The sequence below is a fragment of the Biomphalaria glabrata genome, chromosome 10 (genome assembly GCF_947242115.1).
Source record: "Biomphalaria glabrata chromosome 10, xgBioGlab47.1, whole genome shotgun sequence".
NCBI lineage: Eukaryota > Metazoa > Mollusca > Gastropoda > Planorbidae > Biomphalaria > Biomphalaria glabrata.
This window is the reverse complement of record NC_074720.1, coordinates 31,626,767-31,650,069: the sequence shown is the minus strand read 5'-3', so window position 1 is coordinate 31,650,069 and position 23,303 is coordinate 31,626,767. Positions and strand designations below refer to the sequence as shown.

General features: G+C 35.7%; 2 protein-coding genes across 3 annotated transcripts; one reads left to right on the top strand and one right to left on the bottom strand.

Annotated features, from left to right (window-relative positions):
- Positions 1-4,097: 4,097 nt before the first annotated feature.
- Positions 4,098-10,613, bottom strand: LOC106059969 (acetylcholine receptor subunit alpha-like). Its single transcript, XM_056045270.1, has 6 exons — positions 10,325-10,613; positions 9,229-9,362; positions 8,296-8,470; positions 6,673-6,842; positions 5,569-5,745; positions 4,098-4,467 (listed from the first exon to the last, which is right to left on the bottom strand). The coding sequence occupies exons 1-6, from the start codon at positions 10,547-10,549 to the stop codon at positions 4,125-4,127; spliced, it is 1,224 nt and encodes a 407-aa protein (XP_055901245.1). The 5' UTR covers positions 10,550-10,613; the 3' UTR covers positions 4,098-4,124.
- A 4,854-nt stretch (positions 10,614-15,467) lies between these two features.
- Positions 15,468-22,375, top strand: LOC106059978 (uncharacterized). 2 transcript variants are annotated; one of them, XM_013217698.2, is made up of 4 exons: positions 15,468-15,582; positions 17,297-17,380; positions 19,493-19,552; positions 21,365-22,375. In XM_013217698.2, the coding sequence occupies exons 2-4, from the start codon at positions 17,305-17,307 to the stop codon at positions 22,147-22,149; spliced, it is 921 nt and encodes a 306-aa protein (XP_013073152.2). In that variant the 5' UTR covers positions 15,468-15,582; positions 17,297-17,304; the 3' UTR covers positions 22,150-22,375. The 2 variants fall into 2 exon arrangements, with proteins under 2 accessions (XP_013073152.2, XP_055899084.1); XM_056043109.1 differs by lacking the exon at positions 15,468-15,582 and adding an exon at positions 17,062-17,161.
- The last annotated feature ends 928 nt before the right edge of the window (positions 22,376-23,303 follow it).

Here is a 23,303-nt window from a genome sequence, read left to right as displayed (position 1 = left end):
TTTAATTGGCAAAAAAAATAACTTTTTATTGAAAGAGTGTTTATAAAGATTATAATTTAAGTTTAAAATAAAGTTTTACAAAATAAATAATGACTTGGGGTGAAGTTGATGAGTTTTATGAGTGTATTTATGTCCTGTTCAACGAGCACAAATTTAGAGTCGGTTTCTTTTATATGTAGTGAGGCTCATTAAGGCAATTAATCCACATTGTAACAATTAACTATGTATTTTTGTTTAAACATTACTTTAAGTTCCTCGTTTGTGTTTGAGAAACACTGTCATAGACAACCATTCTCTAATTGCCGATTTCGCTTTGTGGAACGATTTAAAAAAAAAACAAGGTTACAAAGACAGTTTGTGTGGAAACCATGGGCGTAGCCAGGATTTTTTTTCGGGGGGGGGGGGGGGTTGGGGGGGGGATTTTTTCTCCCCCCCCCCCCCCCCCGTGAATTTTTTTTTTATATGTATTTATGTGTGTGTGTGTACATAATCTTTATTGCATTCTGACCCTTCATTCTTTCGGAAGACGTTTATTGTGCCCTAGAATAGGTTCTTCCTGTAGTTAGTGGAAAAATTGTAGATTCCCCGCCAATACTAGCAAGGGGGTCTGGGGGAACGCTAGGAGTTCCCCAAGCGCGGGGCGCCAAGCACTATTTCTGATATTGAAAGCCAACAAAATGCATATTCTGAGATATCTACAGTGTATTTTCCTGCTATTAAAAAGTTTTATTTCAAAAACCTAATGTGCTATTATTACTGACTTAGACCCTCCCGCGCCGTTTGGCGGATTTGCCGTCAAGCAATTTCCATAAAATTGTAAATTCCCTGCCATTACTAGCAATGGGGTCTGGGGAGCGCTAGCGTGGGGCGAAGCCCCGCCGCCAAGCACTATTTCTGGTATTGAAAGCCAACAAAATGCATATTCTGAGATATCTACAGTGTATTTTCCTGCTATTAAAAAGTTTTATTTCAAAAACCTAATGTGCTATTCTTACTGACTTAGACCCTCCCGCGCCGTTTGGCGGATTTGCAGTCAAGCAATTTCCATAAAATTGTAAATTCCCTGCCATTACTAGCAATGGGGTCTGGGGAGCGCTAGCGCGGGGCGAAGCCCCGCCGCCAAGCACTATTTCTGGTATTGAAAGCCAACAAAATGCATATTCTGAGGTATCTACACTGCATTTTCCTGCTATTAAAAAGTTTTATTTCAAAAACCTAATGTGCTATTCTTACTGACTTAGACCCTAGAGCGCCGTTCGGAGCATTTGACGTCAAGCTGTTTCCATAAAAAACTGTCACTGGTAATGTTTGAAGCCTCTTCCCACCTGCCATGAGGACCTCAATGAATGAGTGGCGTCAAGTTGTACTAGGATATCATTGCAACTCTTCTTATGCGTAATTCATCTTGTCGGAGAACATGTCCCGCAAACCTCATGCGTCGCTCTCTCACAATCTTACTAAAGGGTCGACTCCCAGTTCGGCATAGGATTTCCTTGATTTAAACCCGATCTCTATAACTGACTCCTAAAATCTGTCTTAGCCATCTTTGTTGAGCCACATTTAGTGTTTTTCAATTTCGGCAGATGACTATTCACTGCAGTTTATTAAGGGAGCCCTGCCACTGGTAAAAATGTGTAACCACTCTTGACTACGCTCTTGAAATTAAGTGACTGTAGTTTGCTTTAGATTTTATATTGAAAAGAGAAGTTTTATCGTCGAAACTCAAACCCCCCGATTGGATTGGCTACGCTCAAATAATTTTAGTGTGTAATTTGCTTTTTTTTTATATTGAAGAGGAATTTTAAGCATTAAACCAGTCTGAATGGGGGTTTAAACTCAAAACCCCTTTTGGCAACGCTCATAGCATTTTCAGTGCGTAATTTGCTTTATTTCTTACACTGAAGATGTATTTTTTAGCCTTAGTTTAAACTCAAAACCCCTTTGGCTGTGTTCATAGATTTAAGTGTGAGTAATTTGCTTTTATTTATATTGAAGAGGTACTTTTTAGCTTCAAACTCCACTGGAGGGGAGTTTAAACTCAAAACCCCTTTGACTACACTCAAAACATTTTGAGTGCATAATTTGCTTTGTTTTTATTATTTAAGAGGTATTTTTTACGTTCAAACCCCGCTGAAGTGGGGTTTAAACTAAAAACTAAGTCAAAACCCATTTAGCTACGCTCATAACATTTTGAGTGCGTAATTAACTTTTTTTTACATTGAAGAGGGGGTTTATCGTAAATTTTGGAGGGGGTTTTAAAATCAAAATCTCCCTTAACTGTGCTCTTGGAATTAGGGGATTTTCGTTTGCATTTTTGTTTTGTTTTGTTTTATAGAAGAGGGGGGGGGGGTTGGTTAACTGCAAAAACTCCAAGTAGGGGGTTTAAAACTCAAAACCCCTAGTAGGGGGTTTTAAACTCAAAACCCCCTGGTAAAGGGTTTTAAACTCAAAACCCCATTGGTTGTGCTGGGGCAATTGATGGTTTAGTATTAAAATCTCACCTAAAATAAACAAAATCAAAGCAAAAAATCATTCACTAAATTCCGATCCCCCCCCCCCTTAAGGGAGGGGGATTTCATTTCGGGGGGGGGGGTTGAACCCCAACCCCCCCCCCTGGCTACGCCCATGGTGGAAACACAAACTCAAAATCGGCCCCAAAAGTTGTCCACCCAGGCAGGTAAAAAGGCAGGTTTCAATATTTTTAGAATGAAATTCTATCAAAGACAAATGACAGAGAAGAATGGAGAAAGAAGGTTGACAGATCTTGTGTGGTGCCCCAGCGGTCCAGCAGACCAAAGGAAAGGTGAAAGTGAATGTGAAGTTAGATGTGAACCAGGCCTAACAGATGTCTTTTAATGAATATCTAATTGATCTAATTGTTTTGTAAAGGGTTAATCTCTTATTCCTCAAGAAAAAAAAAACATTCCCGTTAAAAAAAAAAAAAATTTACTTTAGTTTTCTATGTCCTTTCATATGCATTGCAGTTCACGCGATACTATGAAAAACTACTTATTAATTGTTGTTTTAAATTATGTCCAACTTATACTAAATAGATTTTTTTCTTTAAAAAAAAATAAATATTTTATTTGTGTAAATGTAGTAGTTAGTATGACAGAACTTATTTAACTTAGCAATACAAATGTAAAAAAAAATGTTTTTGACAAAAAAATCTAAAACCGTTTGCATAAATGTGTTAAAAATATGGTATATAGTTATCTTCCCTACTATAGAGCCTCCCGTGTTTTTTACTATTGATTGTTGTAAAAGTGGTGTATTTTTATGAAATAACTGCTTGCATAAGTAATTTAAAAATTAGATTTTTCAGAAAAGAAAAATGTAGCCGTTGCATCATAACTTTGAATGGTCTAAATATTATGATGTCGGATTTCAGTATCTTTTCTAGTTTACGAAATCTAAACAGGACGGACAACTGGACGAACTGACGGACGGACAGACATCCCACACAAAACTAATAGCGTCTTTTCCCTTTCGGGGGCCGCTAAAATCATAAAAATAACACTTGTTTTATTAACGTTTACAGTATCTGATGGATTGAAAAGGTGTGTTTTGGAAAAGGGGGGGGGGGGGTCTGTCTACAAGTGGCGTAGCAAACATGGAGCGTCCAGGCACATGACTTCTAGTGTCTTGCAGGGTTCATGGGAAGATAGTCGTTTACTACTTTAACGAGAATATTAGCTTCAGACACTTTGAGTATCTTAATACTTGTACATGTAAGAAGTCGTCACTAAATAGAGTGTAAGAACAATATTACTTGTAGAAAGTGCTACTTACATAGGCCTATGAATCCTTTTTTAAAATTTAAATCTGTTTATAAGCACACAGTCACTTGATCTGCTCTGCCACTTTTTAGTCAATTGTGGGGTGTGGGGGGCCTCAGGCTTTTGAACCATAGCTACGCTACTGCCATCTACACAGTAATAATTATGACATTCTTATCGATTTCCTTGCCATATTTTTCGTTTCTTCTTAAAACCCGATTTCCTTTTTGCTTTTTGTTCTCTTACGTTTGTTTGTTTCCCCCCCCCCCCCCCCCAAATTTGGTTATTACTGTTTGATATACATGGAGAGCACAACTTGGATTAAAAGGGGTTTACAATGCGGTATTATATGTAACAAATTAGAAAGTAGACAGGAATGCAGATCAAATAATATCCGAAAAAGAACATCGCGTCTAATTGAACTGACGTCATTGTTTTAGTGTCACTGTCCTCTTTGACTTTTTTGTCCGACTGATTTTCGTTCTCTAGGCTTTCCTTCTCATTAAAATCTGGCAAGGCCTGACATGAAGTTTTCCCCGAAGACAATTCTTTTTGCCTCACTTGTTCTTTGGCGTGTTTTTTCATGACTATGATAGTGGCTATAATTGAGGCAAAAGTCTGGCCCATGACAACGATCAAGACAATCAACAGCCTGGGTGTTCGGGTTAGACTTTTTGGCATGGAAGACCTGAAAAAGTTTATGAACAGAAAATCATTAGCGAATGTCAACATTTATGTGAAACGTTGACACGACAACATAGCGCGGACGAAACAGCGCCGACAAAATTGCGCATATGATGTGATGTGTATACCGGATTTTAGTAAGTGAAGGTCCTGAGCAGCATTTTTGTTTAGGTCTCTATCTTCTTCAATATTAATAGATCTCAAAGAATGCCATATTTGCAGTGCATTTTAAAATTTTATCGCATTCTCCTTTTTTACCAATATTTAAAATCATAACTTGTTGTTTTTTTAAATATGATTTTTGAACTTTGGTGCCTCCTTACAAGTGTTAGGTAAATGATGATGTGTGTTATAGTATAATCAGAAATCTTGTTTATCTACGGCATCTCTCTTTGATCAAACCAGCGCGTCTGTTGCCACAACATTGGCAAACTTACATGTGCCAGGATTAGTTAAGATGGTGATCACATTCCTTATACCACCAAATGTTTGTTTCATCTCAGGCAGTGACAGACCTATTCAATCATTCATTTTGCTATTTCCTGTCCGTCTTCGGCTAAACACCATCACATTGATATCAAAGTTTAGGATTGCCATTTTGGATTGTAGGTCTAAAGCAACTTCCCTTCTCTTCATGAGAAAAGAATATAAGACCCCGCCTTCTGCTCGTTACGGCACATTCTTTTCCATGACAAAAATCAGCAGTTGTCTTTTCTTAGACGGTGTGTAAATCTGACAAGTATGGAAGTATCTTTGCGTGTTTTTGAAATGCACTTTGGGAATTTAAATAAATGATTATTTTTTATAAATTATTTATTTTAGCTTATTATAAATGTAGTATAATGTTAGCATATTTATATTTTAAGATATCAAAAGTATTTCTTGCAAAATGACTGACAAATATTTTTTCCGCGCTATTTTGTCCGCGCTATTTTGTAGGCGCTATTTTGTCCGCGCTGTTTTGTAGGCGCTATTTTGTCCGCGCTGTTTTGTCGGCGCTATTTTGTCCACGTTATTTTGTCGGGAACCATGTCAAACACTTTCCCTGTATTGCGTTCCCAATGCTATATCTACAATAATCTAGATAATTTTGGTCAGTACTTACACTAAGTAGCTCAGGTAGACTGTCGTGGAAATAAACATTGAGACCAGATAGGACAGTCTCTCTCCAGACGAAGGCGGAATCCAGAACACGATGGGCGTCATGATGGAGATCAACGCCAAGGGAACAACAATGCTGAAGATGTAGTAGATCGTACTTCTCCTTAGCGTCAACGTCACCCTAAAAGAGACAAAGGACTTTTTTTTTTCATTTCTTTCAAGTATATGACATGAGTTGGAGAATAGTAAAGGCGGTTGGTCATTGTGCTGGCCACTTGGCACCCTCGATAACTGTGGGCCAGAGAAACAGATGACCTTTACACCATCTTCCCAACGGATCGCAAGATCTGAAAGATGAATTATATTATTTTTTATATAATGAAAGAGTGTGCAAGGGCATAGAAAGAGTTGGACTGGATTATTAACCCCTCCCTCCGCGTGAGAGAGGCCTGGGTTATAAGTAATACTTGTAAATTACTGTCATCCATGAGAAGCATTACAAACTGAATGTGCGCAATTCAAAGACATTTCTGACACGTGTCATTTTCATCATTACCCAAAATAGGTTTGAAAAGGAAGTGAGAGAGCGAGAGGTAGTGAGAGAAAGAGAAAGAAAAAGATTGTTTTAACCATTTGTATTAAAATATTTGTTGTTAACCCTATTCACTACCTAACAATTGTCAAAGTGACCAAGGAATAGTTAACACACGAAGCTATGAAAAAATGTAAAAATGACTAAAGCTCTTTAAAAATGTTTCTTTTTGCACAAAAGAAGCTATATTTTATTTATTATTTTACACTAGTATAAACAAAGTGCTCGTAAAACATGGTTCTTTTAGTTGATTTGCTTAAAAATATAATGCCGCTTCAATAAGCCATCCGCTTTGACGAAAGCTGTGAAGACACATTATTTACATTATAGGTTTAATGAAGCGACCTTGACATTGCTTAGTTTACCGTGAAATCCCCCAGTAATGGACGAAATCGAGGCAGTCGAGATAATTAGTATGTTTAATGAATATTTCTAGTTCGGCTAGAGCTACATAAGTTGTGATTTTGGACAGTAAGAATTGAACATTTAGGACACTTTTAGAAAAACAATTCTCACTTTAGCTTCGCCACGCTGTAACCGTTTAAAGAAACATGTGATGTCATCTCCAGCTGGCGCTCTACAATGATCCATTCTCCATGCATAACTATAGGCTCTAGTGACATTTTGACAGGAGTTATTGTGTAGTTGAAGTCTTCGGGAAAGGGGAAAAATGTGATGTGACATATCTGAAAATAGAGAGAAAAAGTAAAATGTACTGACATAATTTAGTATTGTATATGGCTCCTTTTTGTCTCGGTAGGCAATGGATGCGCCCAGATGAGTCACTGGTTTTGGTTTCGTCTTGAGACGGGGCAGAATCTGATGTGACTAATCAAGACAATTTTAGAGTGACAGACTTTGTCACTGTTTTAGGGCTAGCTGCTGACAGGGCAGATTATTTTTTCCCTCTTGATTAAGTCCGCTTCGTTATTTTTGTATTACTATTTTTTTTTTGCTCTCAGCGAGGATCGTCCCAGCACGTATGTATGCTCTCCTGACACAAACAAGACTACACTGGCTCGGACATGTCACCCGAATGCCAGATGGTAGAATTCCGAAAGATATCTTATATGCTGAGCTAGGGGGAGGGAGTCAGACCCAAGGGCCGCCCAAGACTAACCTATAGAGATGTCTGCAAACGAGACATGAGAGCCACAGAAATCAACGAAAGTATGTGGGAAGAAATAGCCGAAAACCGGAGTGCATGGAGACAGACTGACATAACTGATTTCAAATCATTCAAGTGAAACTCCGATAGTTTTCCAAATTTGAGTTACTGACATATGAAAATTCTGCGTAAAAGTTTATATTTAATAAATTTGATAGTAAATTCTTGATATATCAAAAAAAGTGAATTTATGAGTTGTTGTTTTTTAAAGGGATTGCGTCTTCTCTCAACAATACTGAGAGCGGATTTATATCTAACCTATCGCCTTTGTTCATTTGTATAGTAGCTGTTAGTCCTATGACGGAATAGTCCATTGCCTAAGTTAGTCACCGGAACAGATATAGATCTAAAAGCAATAGCATAACCAAATCGTCGCTTACTATGTGTTGATTTAACAGAATAAACCTATTTCTGCAGCAATTCAAGGGAATAATAAGAACTGGTGTGAAAGTTCAAGAGGAGACTATTGAGAGACCTGAGACGTGAATTTGTAGGGAGTTAGATGTGGTTTAAATTAGCCTTTCCTTTTTGGTTGTTACTGTATCTCATTTGAAGTCGAGTCTATGTATAATTAAAAGCTATATTCAGGTTTGTCTAAAAGGAAATTTGTTCGGGTTAATTACATAAACAACTTACTACGCCTACATCGTTTTAGTTGTAATAACTGTTCACAGTCAAAAACAAACGACCGAGTATTAACTATGTTTGCTCTGGCTACATGACACTCTCGATTACACTCGGCCATGGGAATTTACGTCATCTGAAACATGAACAGAGGGGTCTGAAAATCAATAACACTTTTTTCTTTAAATTATTAATTCACATGAGTTTTAACAAAATATCAATATTTTTGACCTCATTGATCTTAACTGATAGAAGCAATTAATTACAATTGATATTACATTTCTTTTTTACAACCTAAAAGACATACTTGTAAATTGTACTCAACCACCTAATACAAAAAATCTCACCTGTTCATCAAATGGGTAAGAGGTCAAGTCGATCTCACAGAAGGTCTCAAGTCCAGCTGTGGTGAACAGAGTCACCTGCCCGTTGGATGTCACGAAGACGTAGTCTAGAAGATTTTTCACAACCAGATTGTTAACATCTGCAGAGTTGTAAAGCTGTACCGTGGGATGCCAGATGCTGAAAGATAAGCACACACTTCTTTATGGGAAAGCAACATGGGCCTAACAAGAGGGAAAGCTATTGATTGTGCTAACTCCTTATACTAAATGTCGCCACCAGAAGGCTTAGTCTGTTCCTCATTTTGCCATTTTATGATTTAAAACCCACACGGCCACTTTGGGGCAGAGCAGGAAAATAATCAGGTTTCCCAGGGGTGCTCGATTTTTGGCCTCGCCACTAGTCCCGAGTGTCTAAAAAAAAAGATTAATCTAAATGCTTGGATCCCTTTCAGACAGAACAATTGTTTGAATAGGTCATGGATGTGAGGTTTCATTGGCTAAGAGTTTTAAGAAACTCAGTCTCAACTCTTTCCACAATTACGAATTTACGAAAACAAGGGTGCGAAAAAGTATTTAAAATTAACTAACAAAAAACTTTCAATGAGTAGTTTGGAATGCAGAAAAAAATAAAATAATAATTAATCTATTTATCACTTATGCTTTTTATAAAGTTTATATTAAGTCACTCCGTCTGTCTGTCAGTCTAGGTGAAATGGTGTACACGTTAATTCTCCTACTTCCAATTCTCGGATCTAATTGAAACTTTTCACAATTATTAATTGTCGATGGCAACACACGAATCAATAACAAAAATAATTGGTTAAACAATAAGTCGTAATAAATTAACTTCATTTTATATTGAAAATGTACTAAGAATGCCTAGAATTTGAGGTTTTACTTAATACAGACTAAAGTAAAGTTAGTTGGTAGTTTCACCTGTCCAGATTTTCAGTGATCACGTTTATATTGCCGTATTCAGAGGCGTTCCATGCCAGTTCGGCGTCTGTCCAAATAATGTATAGACTGCAGATCGTAATTAAGGTCTGTTTAACTTCGTCCACTTGAATGACCTACCGATGCATTAAAAAGCCAGTAAGGTCACAAAAACAAGAAGAAGAATGAAATCGTTCCGTACAAATATTCTTTGGAGATTTAGTCAGGCCGAAATTTAAATTGAGTTTAAGATCTTTTTTTAATGAACAATGTATATTAGGTAATTCCACTTCAATAGTAGGCCTATTCATTGGGATATAAGCAAGATATAATAATATCATAGTTTAGTAGCGCTGTTTAAAAATATTGACCTATTTATCTTGCAATGTGTATGGTTAAGGTTGATTAATATACAAGCCTAGCCAAAACATTCTCAGAAACAAATAACCCTACTCGAGATGTTCACGATAAAGTCAAAGAGTCAAGAACAATAAATTCAGCTTCACAGTTGCCAACTAAAAAAAAAAAAAACAATTAAGCTAGAAAATTAGTTTCTTCAGTGCTAAAGGGTGCAAAAAAAAGTCGCAGTCGTCATATAACTTTCAGAAAAACAACAACATCGAATCAACAGTTTCTTTATTCTTTACACCAAAATGCACCAAAAAGCCATTGGAGGCAAGGTGGCTGAGCGGTAAAGCGCTTGGCTTCCCGGAAACCGGGGGTCCTGGGTTCGAATCCTGGTGAAGACTGAGTTTTTATTTTCGGGATCTTTGGGCGCCTCTGATTCCACCCAGCTTGACATTAGTTGGAGAAAAGTAAAGTGGGTTGATTTTTGTGCTGGCCACATGACACCCTTGTTAACCGTAGGCCACAAAAACAGATGACCTTTACATCATCTTACTTATAAACCACAAGGTCTAAAAGGGGAACTTTACTTTTTCACCAGAAAGCCATTGACGATAAACTGTTACAAGTGATGTCTTAAACTTAGTCATAAAACTCCTTTGCAACAGCGCGTGATTTCTTCTATTCATTGTTTAATGCAAATGTAGACATGAAAAAAAAAGTAGGGCCTATATAAGTTAATAAAGGAACTTACTGATGTTGGTGAGAACTGAATGGTCAAATGAATAAATCTATTCGTGGCGTCATCTGCAGGGTTTGTTTTCCCTAGAGCTTCCCGCCGATAACGGAGGTCCTCTTTGAGTCGAGCTTTATTCCTCCTCCAAGAAGTCAGTGGTTCTCTCCAGTCCGAATCGTTGGTCAGGCACATGACGTAGACACAGGAGCACACCAACACACTGACAACCATTAGGCACGCCATCTTAGACTATCCCAAACCCACAGGCTCTAGCTACATCTCTCGCAAGCATTTTCTACAGAGGGGCTCAGGGGATTTATAATAACTCCACGTGCAATCGATCGTGGACCAAGCAGAGCTTTTAATAAATTAAGTATCTTATGACATGCTACGAAACTTTTCTTTTTTTTTTCAGCTGACTATTGCGTGCGTGTTTAAACAACAGAATGTTTTAAGCATTAGCCGCCATGTTTATATTCGGTATGTAAATAACCGACCTCGTCGTCTCAAGGGCGATAAAACATTTTTTTCTTTAAAATAACCGCTTCAGCGCAGCGCAGTAATATCTATAAATCTGCTGTCACTGTCGAGACACAGACACGGACACATAGGGTGCACAAGGGAGTGAACTCAAATATCCGATGTTAAGATAACCCGGCTGTTTAATAGCTGATCAAGGTCATGCACCAGATGATAAGCTGCAGCGATGTTGCGCCAAGGAAAGAAGGGGACCATCAAATCGAGAACTATTGTGTCATGTTGGTGCTCTGTGGCGTTGAAGTCGTGGCGACTCTTAGATATGGATTTAGAGACATTAGCTTTCTAGTGTTTTGTAATGTAATCCATTCATAAGTGGGAAAACCAGAAAAACAACATTATTTTGAAAAAGTAAATACTTTAATTTTACCCTGGTATAACATACGGCACATAGAGGCCCAAAAATAATTTTCTAAAAGCAACATATATCTATTAGTTTGGATCAGTCATGCGATTGAATTTGTAATAGATCTAGGCTAACATTAATAAATCTGTGCGATTAGAAATATTTTTTTTTACCAATAGTTTTTGTTTGGTGCAATTTCATGCTTTTAGCGTTCTCAATACGCTATGATCCTATGGACCAGTTGGAAAGGGGAAGGGGGAAAAGAACGGGGTATCTGGGTGATCGCTTTTCAAAGATTTTTTTTTAAAAGGGAACAACTTCAATTTTAACTTGTGGGCTAAAGCCGTACAGGCTTAAAGTGCCAATCAAACACTGCTAGCGAAGAGTCTTTACACAAGAATGCTCGTCTGGTTATCTTTGTTACTATTTCATGTTTGTGTTCACTCAGACGACAAGCTAAAATAAAGGGGACTAATTCAGTTTATACCACCACTTCAGTCAAGTACTACTACTTTCATGCTAAAACATATCTCTTCAATATAAGAAAAAAGCAAATTACGCACACAAAATGATATGAGCGTAGCCAAATAGGGTTTTGAGTTTAAACCCCCATTCTGCGGGGTTTGCTGCTTAAAAAAAAAAAGCTTTAATATAAAAATAAAGCAAATTACACACTAGAAATTCTATGAGAGTAGCCAAACCAAGGGGTTTTTGAGTTTAAACCCTCCTCCTCTAGAGGGCTTTTTTTAAAGTTTATAACCCTCCAGATGGTTTGAGTTTAAAATCCACTTACAGAGAGTTTTGAGGTTGAAAACCTCTCTCTTCAATTATTATTCTAAAGGAAACTATAGTCACCAAATTCTATGAGCGTAGCTAAAGGGGTTTGGAGTTTGTTTGAAAAAGACTCCAGAGATTTTTTAGTTTAACACTCTCCCCCCCCCCCCCCCACCACATATGATTTTGACTTCCCTTTTCGATATAAAAACTACAGTCACCTAATTCCAGGAGCATAACCAAGAGAGATTATCAATTTCTACCAGTGGCTGGGCTCCATTATTAAAGTGCAATGAATAGTCATCTGAAAAAGACTAAATGTGGCATAACAAAGATGGCTAAGACGGATTCAGTTATAGAGATGGGGTCTTAATCAAGGAAATCACATGCCGAATCGGGTGTCGATCCTTTGGTAAGGTTGTGACAGGGCGTCGCATAAAGTTTGTGGGACATGTTATCATACACAATGAATTACGCATAATAAGAGTTGCTATGACATGGGGGCCATTACGAGGAAAGTGCAAACAGGGACATCCTCGTACAACTTGGCGCCACACTTTCATGGAGGTCCTCGGAGCAGGTGGGAATAGACTTCAGACATTGCCAGTAACAGATTTTTGTGGAAGCAAATTGCTGCACAATGCGCCGAAAGGCGCTGAAGTATCTAAGTCAGTAAGAATAGCAGGTTAGGTTTTTAAAATAAAACTTTTTAATAGCAGGATAATGCACTGTAGATACCTCATAATATGCATTTTGTAGGCTTTCAATACAGGAAATATAGCTCATACTTTGTGATCGAAGATGAGCACATTTCTAATTTGCTATGGACTCGAAGATGACTGTAAAGTGCAATCTTCGCTTTAAAAAGCCGGCCACATACTTGGTATAGGTGGGTTTTGGTCAGTTGCAGATAGGCCTTCTTCTTCTCTCAGCTTTTTGTTGGTTCGGCGCTCTTTCACTCTGGCCTCTCTTATTGCTTCAAATCTCGAGACTCCGAGGCTCACAGCTTCACGCCATGACGAGCGATCGAGAGCTAGTACTTCCCAGCCGTGAATGTAAATATCGCATTCCTTGAAGGAGCTCTTGAGAGTGTTTTTATAGCGCTTGTAATGACCTCCCTTTGAGCGCTTTCCTGCACACAACTCCCCGTACAGAAGTCGTTTGGGGAGTCGATTGTCTGGCTCGCGGACTACACTCTCATCTCCTATGTTCACCGGAAATAGTGTTTGGCACTCCCCCAGACACCCTTGCTGGCAAGATCGGGAAGTCTACAATTTTCCGCAATAACTCCAGGAAGAACCTATTCTAGGGTACAATAAACGTCTTACGAAATAATTAAAGCTCAGAATGTAATAAAGATTAATTATGTACACACACACATATAATATATATTAATATTGGCGGGGGTGGGGGGAGGGGGGGGGGGAAATTACACCCTACGCCCCCCTTCCTGAAAAAAAAAATCCTGGCTACGCCCTTGGACTGGATATTATCGTTTCAAAACAAATCATGTTTAACTTTTCGTAGATTTTAGCACTGAAGATTAAGCAAGAGATCCTTCAATGATCACGTACAAAAAATAATGCGTCACTTCGATGATTTTCGATAAGATCATGTTTAATTCTATAACTAATTAAAGCATAGAATCTTGTAAATGTACGATCTAGAAATAAATATGTAGCCTATGTGCTGATAGAATTCTAATATCTCATAAGACTTCCCATAGTGTAAAAAGGTTTAGATTGGCATTACGATACTACCAAATGTAAAGACATCACGGACGCTTTTGTACAACTTATCTTTCTTGCTAAAGCATACGTTGGCTATGGTCCAATCTATTAAGTGGACTTCTGGTGAGGTTATCTGGCCAATCTGGGAGGGGGTTTCCTTAATGCCTCAGCTAAAACTCAAGTCTAGACTTTAACTCGAGCTCTCTTAACAGGTAGCCAAAGAGTTTATAGGTCACTCAGCAACTCATCTCACAAAGTCTTCATCAAAGTCAATTATTTTATTATTACCATGACCTGTTGGCTTACATGTTTTAGGCCTACATTTGTTTATAACGCTGCGTTCTTTTCAGAAAAAGAAAAAAAAGTTAATTGTTACAACCGAGTGTTGCATCTGATAACGTAATTTCAATGCCATAGTTAATGTTACATTTATTTATGTTACCTTGAAAGTGCTGCCTGTACGGACACGAAATGTTTTAAAAAATACTTAAATCTACTTTTTTTTTTCTTTTTTGCTTTACTTTGACACAAAACGTAATGAGCTCATGCAATGTTTGTTTTCTGGTCGCATGTTTGTGAGCAAATAATCAGTTCATCACAAAGATAAATACAAGGACAGCTCGAGTGGAAAAGTTAATAGAGACCTCGATTTTTTTCTTCTCTGATAACGTCAGGTCACTAGAACACTAGAACTTAATATTGTACTTCTCAGGTTACTTCCGGAAAAAGTTATCTGTGTGGAATACATGTAAAAGTATCACTTACTTATATAACAACTAACAACATGGATAACAAGATTACATGGCAGTAGCTTAATATTTCATATTTAATTTTTTTTTTTAAATGTGGACGCCCGTTTGGGGGAACTCCTCAAGTGGGGGCAAGGAGGGACTTTCGACTTGTGTCCCCATGCAACTAAGACTTCTTGAACGCTTTCACCAAAGATGTTTGCACACAATCATGGACATACGTTGGCAAGACCTTATTACAAACAGCAATGTTCTATCGAACGCCGGTATGAACTTCCCGACTGTCACGTTGGGCAGGGCACGTATCCCGTATGGGGTTCTAACATCTGCCAAAGGCTTTTTATTGAGCTTAAAGGTGTTCAGCATAACAGAGGTGCTCGGATGGAAACGCTTCGAATCTTTACAATAGGCTACTAACGCGATGTTTTTAAGTTTCTAAGGGAAAAAAGCGCCATTTTAGTTTGTTACAAAGTGTAGGCCTATGTTTTACCCAATAACGTAGAGATTTTGTATCACTAGATGTTTCGTACTAAGCCGTAATTGATATAATTAAATTCTGAACGTAATCATTTGAGAAGTTACACTGCAAAGACTTTCTACCAAGCCGATAATAGACAAATAGTTTAACGCAAAAGATTCAATGTGAGATTTGTTTTTCGAGACTACAGGGAGACTTTCTATTCGAATCACCATGTATGGCATGTACAATGTCATTTAGAACTAAAAGAACACAAAAGCCACACTAACAGATCGCTCATTTTCGTCATTAAAAAATAAGTTCGGCTAAATATTTTTCATTAATAGATTATTCCTCCGAGCGAGGCTCGGTCACCTGGTACTTTTATAAAATACAGACGTTATTTCAAAAAAAGCTGATTATGTCCTACGCGTGTTCCTAGGTCAATCTAGTCATCCTGACTGGTACTAAGCTGTATACTTGTTACGACTTGTACTGCCGCCTGTTGTTATATGGGTTAGGGCGGAGTATTATAAATACTAAATAGTAGAGCCAATGCTGTTTCCTGTGGCTGTACTGTTGACCATTGGTCATTTTTATTTGTCTCTTTGACAAGTGATGGTTGGGACCTATGGTCTTTTGACGTTTGAATCTTTTAATAGATTTATTATAAATAGTATCAAGTATGTTTTTCTTCTTAGATCTAGCTAGACCTTTATTGAGTTTCTTTTTTGAAGTAACGTCTGTATTATATAAGATAAGATAAGTACATTAGTGTATATATATATATATATAATATATATATATATATATATATATATATATTATATATATATGTGGTGGGTTTGGCACAGAAGACAACTAAAGGACAAGGCGACTCGTAGGGCGATTCAAAACTGTTTATTATACATTAAAGACCTGCCAAAGGCAAACATAAAACATAATAACAAATGAGCATTAACTAAAAATAATTAATAAGCCTAAATGGTTAGACCAAGTTGTACACACAACATCAAAGTCTAAATACTAAAACGAAAAGAAAATCCTATAGTGTATACCAACCATCTCTTATACAAACACAAGAGAGATTGGAACACCCGAAAAATAAACAATAAAAGACAATAACAATTAAATAGAACAACTGGTTCATAAAAGCCAGTATCTACACACTGGTTGTAGAATTAGATTAACAAGATGGACATTTAACATTATATATATGATCTAATTCGTATGGTATACTAAAGGTACACAATTCAACAAATGGAAACATTTACATACTGGTTTCCTAAAAATAACGATAATCCAACAATATGGACGAAATCCGGGGGTAGCGATATTCTATGTAAACTACTACCGGTCATTAAATGTACAAGCTAATATGAATAAGTCAAATGTGATTGCCTGCAGCCATACGTGAACACATGGTGTAGATAGAACCAAGCACAAAAGGGAGTGGAGACAACTTAGGTCCAGTAACATACGGACATTACAGCGATGCCGGTCGAATGGACAGTGCCCACGTTGGTCTGCCTTGTCATGCGCGGACACAAGGTGCCATCTAGGGTGAAGGGTCACGTGGATATCGGGGTGGCCGGTGTTCTCTAAAAAGATATCCACTCCACTACATATATATATATATATATATATATATATATATATATATATATATATATATATATATATATATATATAATATAGTAATATAGTTAATGTTAGTTTTGTTAATGTGGGGTAAATCTAGAATAATCTAGATTCTAGTCTAGGTTTTTAGTGTAGAAAATAGTTTAGTTAGAGTTAGATCATGTTTACAGTTAAAGTTGGTGATTGGTGTAATTTAGTTAGATAGTTCAAATAGTTGGTTTGGTCAGTTTGTTAGTGATGGCAGACTAGTCATTAGTAGTAAGAAGTATGGAATAGATATAGATATTACTATAATTAGGGTTTGGTTTAAGGTTTGTTTGGGTTCAGTGGTTGGTGTGCATATAATATTATAATATATAAAAAAATATATATTTTTTATTATTAATTTATCTTCTCTTTGCTTTTATGTAGATCTAATTAAAGTATCGATTTTGTATTTATTCTCAATTACATTTGTTATAGATCTAGGTTTAGCTCTAGAATACTCTAGATCTATCATTGTTTTTTTTTTTCATTACTTCAGGTTACTTATTTGAGAAAAAGGTGTTTAGATTTGCTTACTTTACTTAGTCTTAGTAAAGGCGTCTTAAAATTTAGCCACTTTGTCACAGACTAACTAAGGTACAAAAAAAAACACCAAGTAGCATTACCATCTCATCTGGTTACTCATACTGTAACTTTTTGTTAGCCTTGGCTACTTTTCTTTTTTTACTTTATTACTACAGAAAAAGTAATTGTTTTGTTTTATTTTGCCAGGTCAGGAAATGTGCTCACAAGTAACAGTATTTTTGGAGCGGGAAGAAATATTTGTTCCTCTTGCGCTTCATCAATATTTAGGAGGTATATATATATATATGTTGGGAAAAGCTATTAGATTGTCTTTATGCAGTTAGTCTGTCTCTTTAAGGTCTCAGATGTATGTTACTGCCTGATTATGTAGCTTTATAGTAAGCCTGGTAAAACTGATTTTCTGACAGGTAGCTTGGAAAGTACTTTTCAAAACTTATTTTACTGCATTGTCATTGTCTTGGAGGGGTTAGATAAACTGCGATGAACTGTGCTGTAGTTTCCAGATTGAACAGCTCTGCTTATAGTTATTCTTCTATAGGGATGTCTTTGGGCCAATACTGCACTTGAACAATTTTCTCCTTCTAAATCATTTGTTGTTTAATTCCGTTGTAATTTAGTTTGTCCTGGAGCTGACCTCCATTGCCAGATGGATATCTAGCTGTTTTTTTCAATGTCCAGTCATACGTCCCCAGCTGGATATCATTGCAGGATAGTTAACCAGATATTCAAAAGAATGCTTTGGTACCTAATAAAACATTTCAAAAGCAATCACCCAGGTACCCACTTCTTTCTTCCTCCTACCCTTTCCAAATGGTCCAGACAAGTATTGGATCATAGCGTATTGATAAAGCTAAAAGCATGATGAAATTTTGCGCTAAACAAAAACAATTGGTAAAAAAAATATTTATAATTGCAATGATTTATTAATCTTGGTCTAGACTTATTACAAATTTAATTACATGACTGATCCAAACTAATGGATACAACAACACTTAAGCTTTGTTTTGAAAAAAAAAAAAGCTTTTTTTTTTTTTTAATCATTTTATTTTCTTGTTTAACATGTCAACTTGGAAACTAACTTATGCGTTGAGGGACTTGACCTGTTAACTACATTCAAATTAACAATTTGGGAATGTCAAGTAACTTTTCTCTATTACCCATGATAGGTACTACATGACAAGACCAGAAGTGGTCCTTTGTATTTAACAGTGGATGGTATGAAATACATAAGTTACAACTACCCATTAAACTATCCAGATTGAACTTAATCTTTGAGAACTTAACATTAGTTAAATATATACATTTATTTATGTATTCTACATTGACCAACCCACAGAGGCCCTTTACAGTTAAAGAACTTTTATGCATATACTGTCATATGCTTCACAGATTATTTTGTGTTATTTGTTATTCTTAAATCAGTAATAGAGTTGAGAACAATGGGGTGAAAAAAAAAGTAATTTTAAAAAATGAATATTAACATAGGTATGTTATTAATTATTTTAATGTTCAATGAAATGTTCAGTAATGCAAACCTTTTAACAGGTATCAAAAAGTACTCGCTGGTGCACCCTTCTTTGTTCTAGGCTTCCTGTTTCTTGAAGTTAGGGTGAGAGTTGGTTCCTTTTTGGGTTTATTCAATTCTTTATTATTTCATCATCTCTTTCAGGTAGAAAGGCATTTTCTATTTCTTATATTCATTCTGCTGTATTTGGCAAGTAAGTCAGCTTTTTTGGTTTTATTTCCTTCAATTTAAGTGTGCAGTAGGATCCATGGAAAAGTATTCTTGTTGTTGATGAGGTTTACAAGAGCTGTCATGAAGGCCATTTGTTTGTCTAAGCATTTGTCTTATTTACAAGTGCTACAGCTACTTATGTCTTCTGAAATTATGCACTTGTGTTTAAAAAAAAACAGTTATTGACATTGTAAGTCGTTTTTTCTTTTCTGTGACAAATCATTTTTTGTAACCATTGTACAGTCGATATGGAATTATTATATGTGGGTATGCAGTTATAGGCTGTGATCTACATATTTCAGTTGATTTTATTTCTTCTTACCATTTGCAACCTTTTGTAAGAGAGTTTTAGAAGCCACTTACTGACATGTCAGTTAAAGTAATTTAGATGAATAGCACCCTGTTTTGCTTGCAAAAAAAATATTGCCTTAGACGTACTAACCTATCTTACACCTAGGTTCAATCTTTTTTGTGGAGGTATACTGCATCAGCAGGTTGATTTATAACAAATAAAAACAAAACCTACTATTCATTCTTGATCACTTGTAAATGAATTTGACTTCATTATAGTTATATATTTGATGTAATCATAACATGTTTTTAAGCAATATATTTTAAAAATTTAAAAAATACACTTATTTTTGTAGATGTGAATCAAGAAAACAATGATGAACAGAAAGGAGACAAACAGATTGAACTTTTAACTGGTAATTTTTTTATTTTTTTTTTTTTTCAATCTCAAGAGAGCCTCTTTTTCCAAGTCAAATCCTTTTTGTTTAAAACTAACCCTCTTTTTGAAACAGTTTCTTAAAAGCATTCATAAATTCTTGTCTCTGGTTGTGTCTTGTTGGCTCAACAGCAAGTCTTTGAGCCGTAAACAATTTTAAAATTTCCAACTAAATACAAATGATTGTGCATCGTCTTGTACATCTGTGTTTTCATCCATGTAAGAGTGTTCTTTAGATAAATTAAAGCTTTCTGCACATTCAATACACACAAAACTGTCTTTTTTTTTTCAACCATCTTGCACTGAAGAATTTTAAGAACATTTAGTTGCTTTTTGTAATTATTATTTGGCTTCTGACTTTGTTTTTCTAGTTATATATTCATCTGTTGAATTGTACAGGAAATCCAAATCTTTTGTTTAATGTTATTTTGTAATTTACATTAACCATCAATGATGAAATGACACTTGGTATTTAATTTATCTTTTAAAACTATACATTCCTCTTCTATCTTTCTTGTCACTGCATATGTTTTGAATAGTACTTTTTACCTGCTACCAGATTTTGTTAGAATTAACTCTAACTAAGCCTCTTTCATTGAAACATAAGTCAGACCTGCCTACCGTTACGCAAAATGCGTATTCGTTACGCAAAATCTCCCAAAAATGACAGTCAGTACGCAAATACGCATTTAACCCGTCGCGTTACGCATTTCGTATCCTTTTTTTCCCCCTCTCTTGACTAGCTTACGAGCGGTCACGGAGGTCACGCTAAGCCGTCCTGTTGGGCTGGAGGGGGGGGGTAACAGAAAAGGTGGGGGAACACATTGTGTCCAGATCTATACGTTGATTGGTTCTTAATAGCAATTAGATTTAGTCTAGAAATGAAGAACGCAAGAGTGAGGGAGTGGCGGGTTGGTACCGTCAGTTAGCTGATACAAACGGTGACCAACGTGACTTTTTTTTTTTTCTTTTGTAAGTTCATTAGTAGAAATTAATTATGTTGAATCCCTGATTCCCGTATTCATTTGTATAGAAAAAAATATCAAAGTGCTATCGATTCAAAACACATTTTGAGTGACATTTTAGATATCAAGTCTAGATCTAGATCTGGATTTCTAGATCTAGAATCTAGATAACTTGTTATACAGGAATAGATCCACGGCATCGGTAACACTTGAGCCCAGATCTAGAGTAGATTAGTAGATTATATTCATTATATTATAAATTATATAGACATAGATCCAGATCTAGTCTAGATATCATCTCTATTGTATTGTCGTATTGATCTAGATTTAGATTGTAGATCTAATCATGACATCGAGATCTAATATTATATATATATATATATATATATGACAAAATAGTGGATCGCGTAAGTGTTACGGATTCTGGTGCCAAAATACGCATTTTGACCATCAGCGTTACGCATTTGGACTTTTTTTGGTAGGCAGGTCTGATAAGTATAAATTTAAATAAAGTTTCTTCTATAGATAGATTTTTAAAGAAATTTGATTATTATCAACTAAAGCTAAGCCCAAAATAGGAATTAAGTTACCATGGCATAAAATGTATGACACTTCACTTTTATATCAAATAATGCAATAAAAATAGAAATGTCTGAAATTTAATAGACGGGGAAGTTTAAGATTAATTCATCAATACATTATGTGCCATCAGTTTACTTGCAGCCCACTTTTTCCCACAACTGCTATAAAATATACGTTCACTTGTGTATAGAAAAATTGAAAGAAATTTTAACATTTAACTTTTTTTAACATATCTTTTCTTCTAGTGCCCAGTGGCATTAGCTGCCAATCTGCTATGGATGTTGTCAAGACACCACTTAATACAATTGCCTGTGAAAATGCTTCAGATCACAGCAAATTTAAGGATATGAAAACCTTATCATTAAATGACTTGCCTAAAACTTACCAGAATGATGACATCCTAGCTCTCATTAAGTCAGTAGCAGAACTAGCTGTAGTGGTTCACGTACCGGTGTCAAAGCAAGCTGGACTTTACTGGCAGGGAACAGGGAAAGTTGAAGAAGTGTTCATATTCAAGGAAAACACCCAATGTCGTTGCATGAAATGCAAAGCTTCTGGAAATCCAAGCAAGGAATGGGGCAAAGTTATGATAGCAACTTCTACAAAACTTCTCACTGCTCGCAAATATGTTACAGAAATTAAATGCACTTTATTTCATGACAGTGAAGAGGGAGAAGCTACACTAGCTTATCTTAATGGAGACGCTTACACTAGTAATGAATGGGGTGTTTGCAAGTTTTTCTGTTATACTTGCGACATGGATTTGTTGAACAAATTGGATGCTTACCTAGATGTCTTTGAGGACAAATGGATTATTGCATTCGCTAAATACTATAAGACCATCAAGAGTGCAGAAGAGAAGTTCCTAGTTATGATTTGCCATCCACATGCTTGCAAAAAGCATGTTTCTATTGGAACATGGTCAAAACTTAGGCCTTTTGTCACATTTGATGCAGCAACATGCCCAGGCTGTGAAGGATCTTTTTTGGTAATTCCCTGCTTTGATGTGGATGAAGATGACTTTTCTTGAAGGAATAATGCTGTTTCATGGATCAACTCTGATTTATAAGTCTTGAAGATTTATTTATAAAACTTTATTTAAAACTAAATGTCATTAACCTTATTATTGTCAGTCTTTTTTTTTACTTGTAGCATTTTTTTTTTATTTAAGAGAGCTACTTCTATGGTTAATTTAAATACTTGTTACTTAAGAATCATTGTGCTTGCAGTTATGCAGCATTCATTATTAATTTTGAAAGGGGTACTTTAATTTTGTATTTTTTTTTACTGCAAATACTTGTTGCTTAAAAATCATCTTGTTTGCAGTTATGCAACTTTATTCAGTCTTTGATTTGTTGTAAAATTAAACTATTTCTTTACTTGTATGTTTTGTTAATGTTTTCTGTTTCAGATAATATGCTTCTAAAACACCTACATATATATGTTATGTTAACATCTTATTCTACTTCTTGCGTATGTATATATATTTTTTAATAAGGATTTAAAAAAAAAAAAAAAATTATTTATTTAGGTATTAACATTGAGGTACCCAGAAGCCTTTGCTCAGTAATATGATGTTATTATTCTTACTTGTTGTTGTATTTTTAATATATTGTGACAAATTTAAAAAATTGAGTCGTTATTGATGTAAGATGGTCATTGTCTGCAGCTGCATATTACTAGTACAACTAAACCTTTGTAAAAAGTAGAAAACTGATGTAGGCCTATTATATTTTTAATAAATAAACTTAAAGAGCTTGATCAAACTTCTATAGTAAACAAAAACTTAATAAAATATTCACAGATCTAACTTGATTTAATAGTAATGAAATAAACTGATATATAAACAAAATATAACTCATAATATAAAACATGTCTTTACTCTTTCATGTCTCTAGATTTTCTCCTGTTTCACATTCGCATTAAGCAAGACCCTATTGTAATTTTATCATCCTTACTGCATAGCCACCAACATATCTAACACACATACTCCATAATATCCCTCATCTTTCCTTTAAAAAAATGTTTGGAAAAAAAGTTTTTAAATGAAATAGACAGACTTATATGTTACAAAAATTTACATAACCATGAAATGTTTGCATATATTAACAATAAATGATTTCAATATATTTTAGGCATTCATGTATTTACATGTGATACAAAGTTGTATTATATATGGACTAG

Coding starts and splice junctions, on each gene's coding strand:
- LOC106059978 (XM_013217698.2), top strand. CDS start 17,305: ATGTGCTCACAAGTAACAGTATTTTTGGAGCGGGAAGAAATATTTGTT. Junction 17,381..19,492: donor GCTTCATCAATATTTAGGAG/GTATATATATAT, acceptor TTATTTTTGTAG/ATGTGAATCAAGAAAACAAT. Junction 19,553..21,364: donor ACAGATTGAACTTTTAACTG/GTAATTTTTTTA, acceptor CTTTTCTTCTAG/TGCCCAGTGGCATTAGCTGC.
- LOC106059969 (XM_056045270.1), bottom strand. CDS start 10,549: ATGGCGTGCCTAATGGTTGTCAGTGTGTTGGTGTGCTCCTGTGTCTAC. Junction 6,843..8,295: donor CTTACCCATTTGATGAACAG/GTGAGATTTTTT, acceptor CTCTATTTTCAG/ATATGTCACATCACATTTTT. Junction 5,746..6,672: donor TACAGCGTGGCGAAGCTAAA/GTGAGAATTGTT, acceptor TGTCTCTTTTAG/GGTGACGTTGACGCTAAGGA.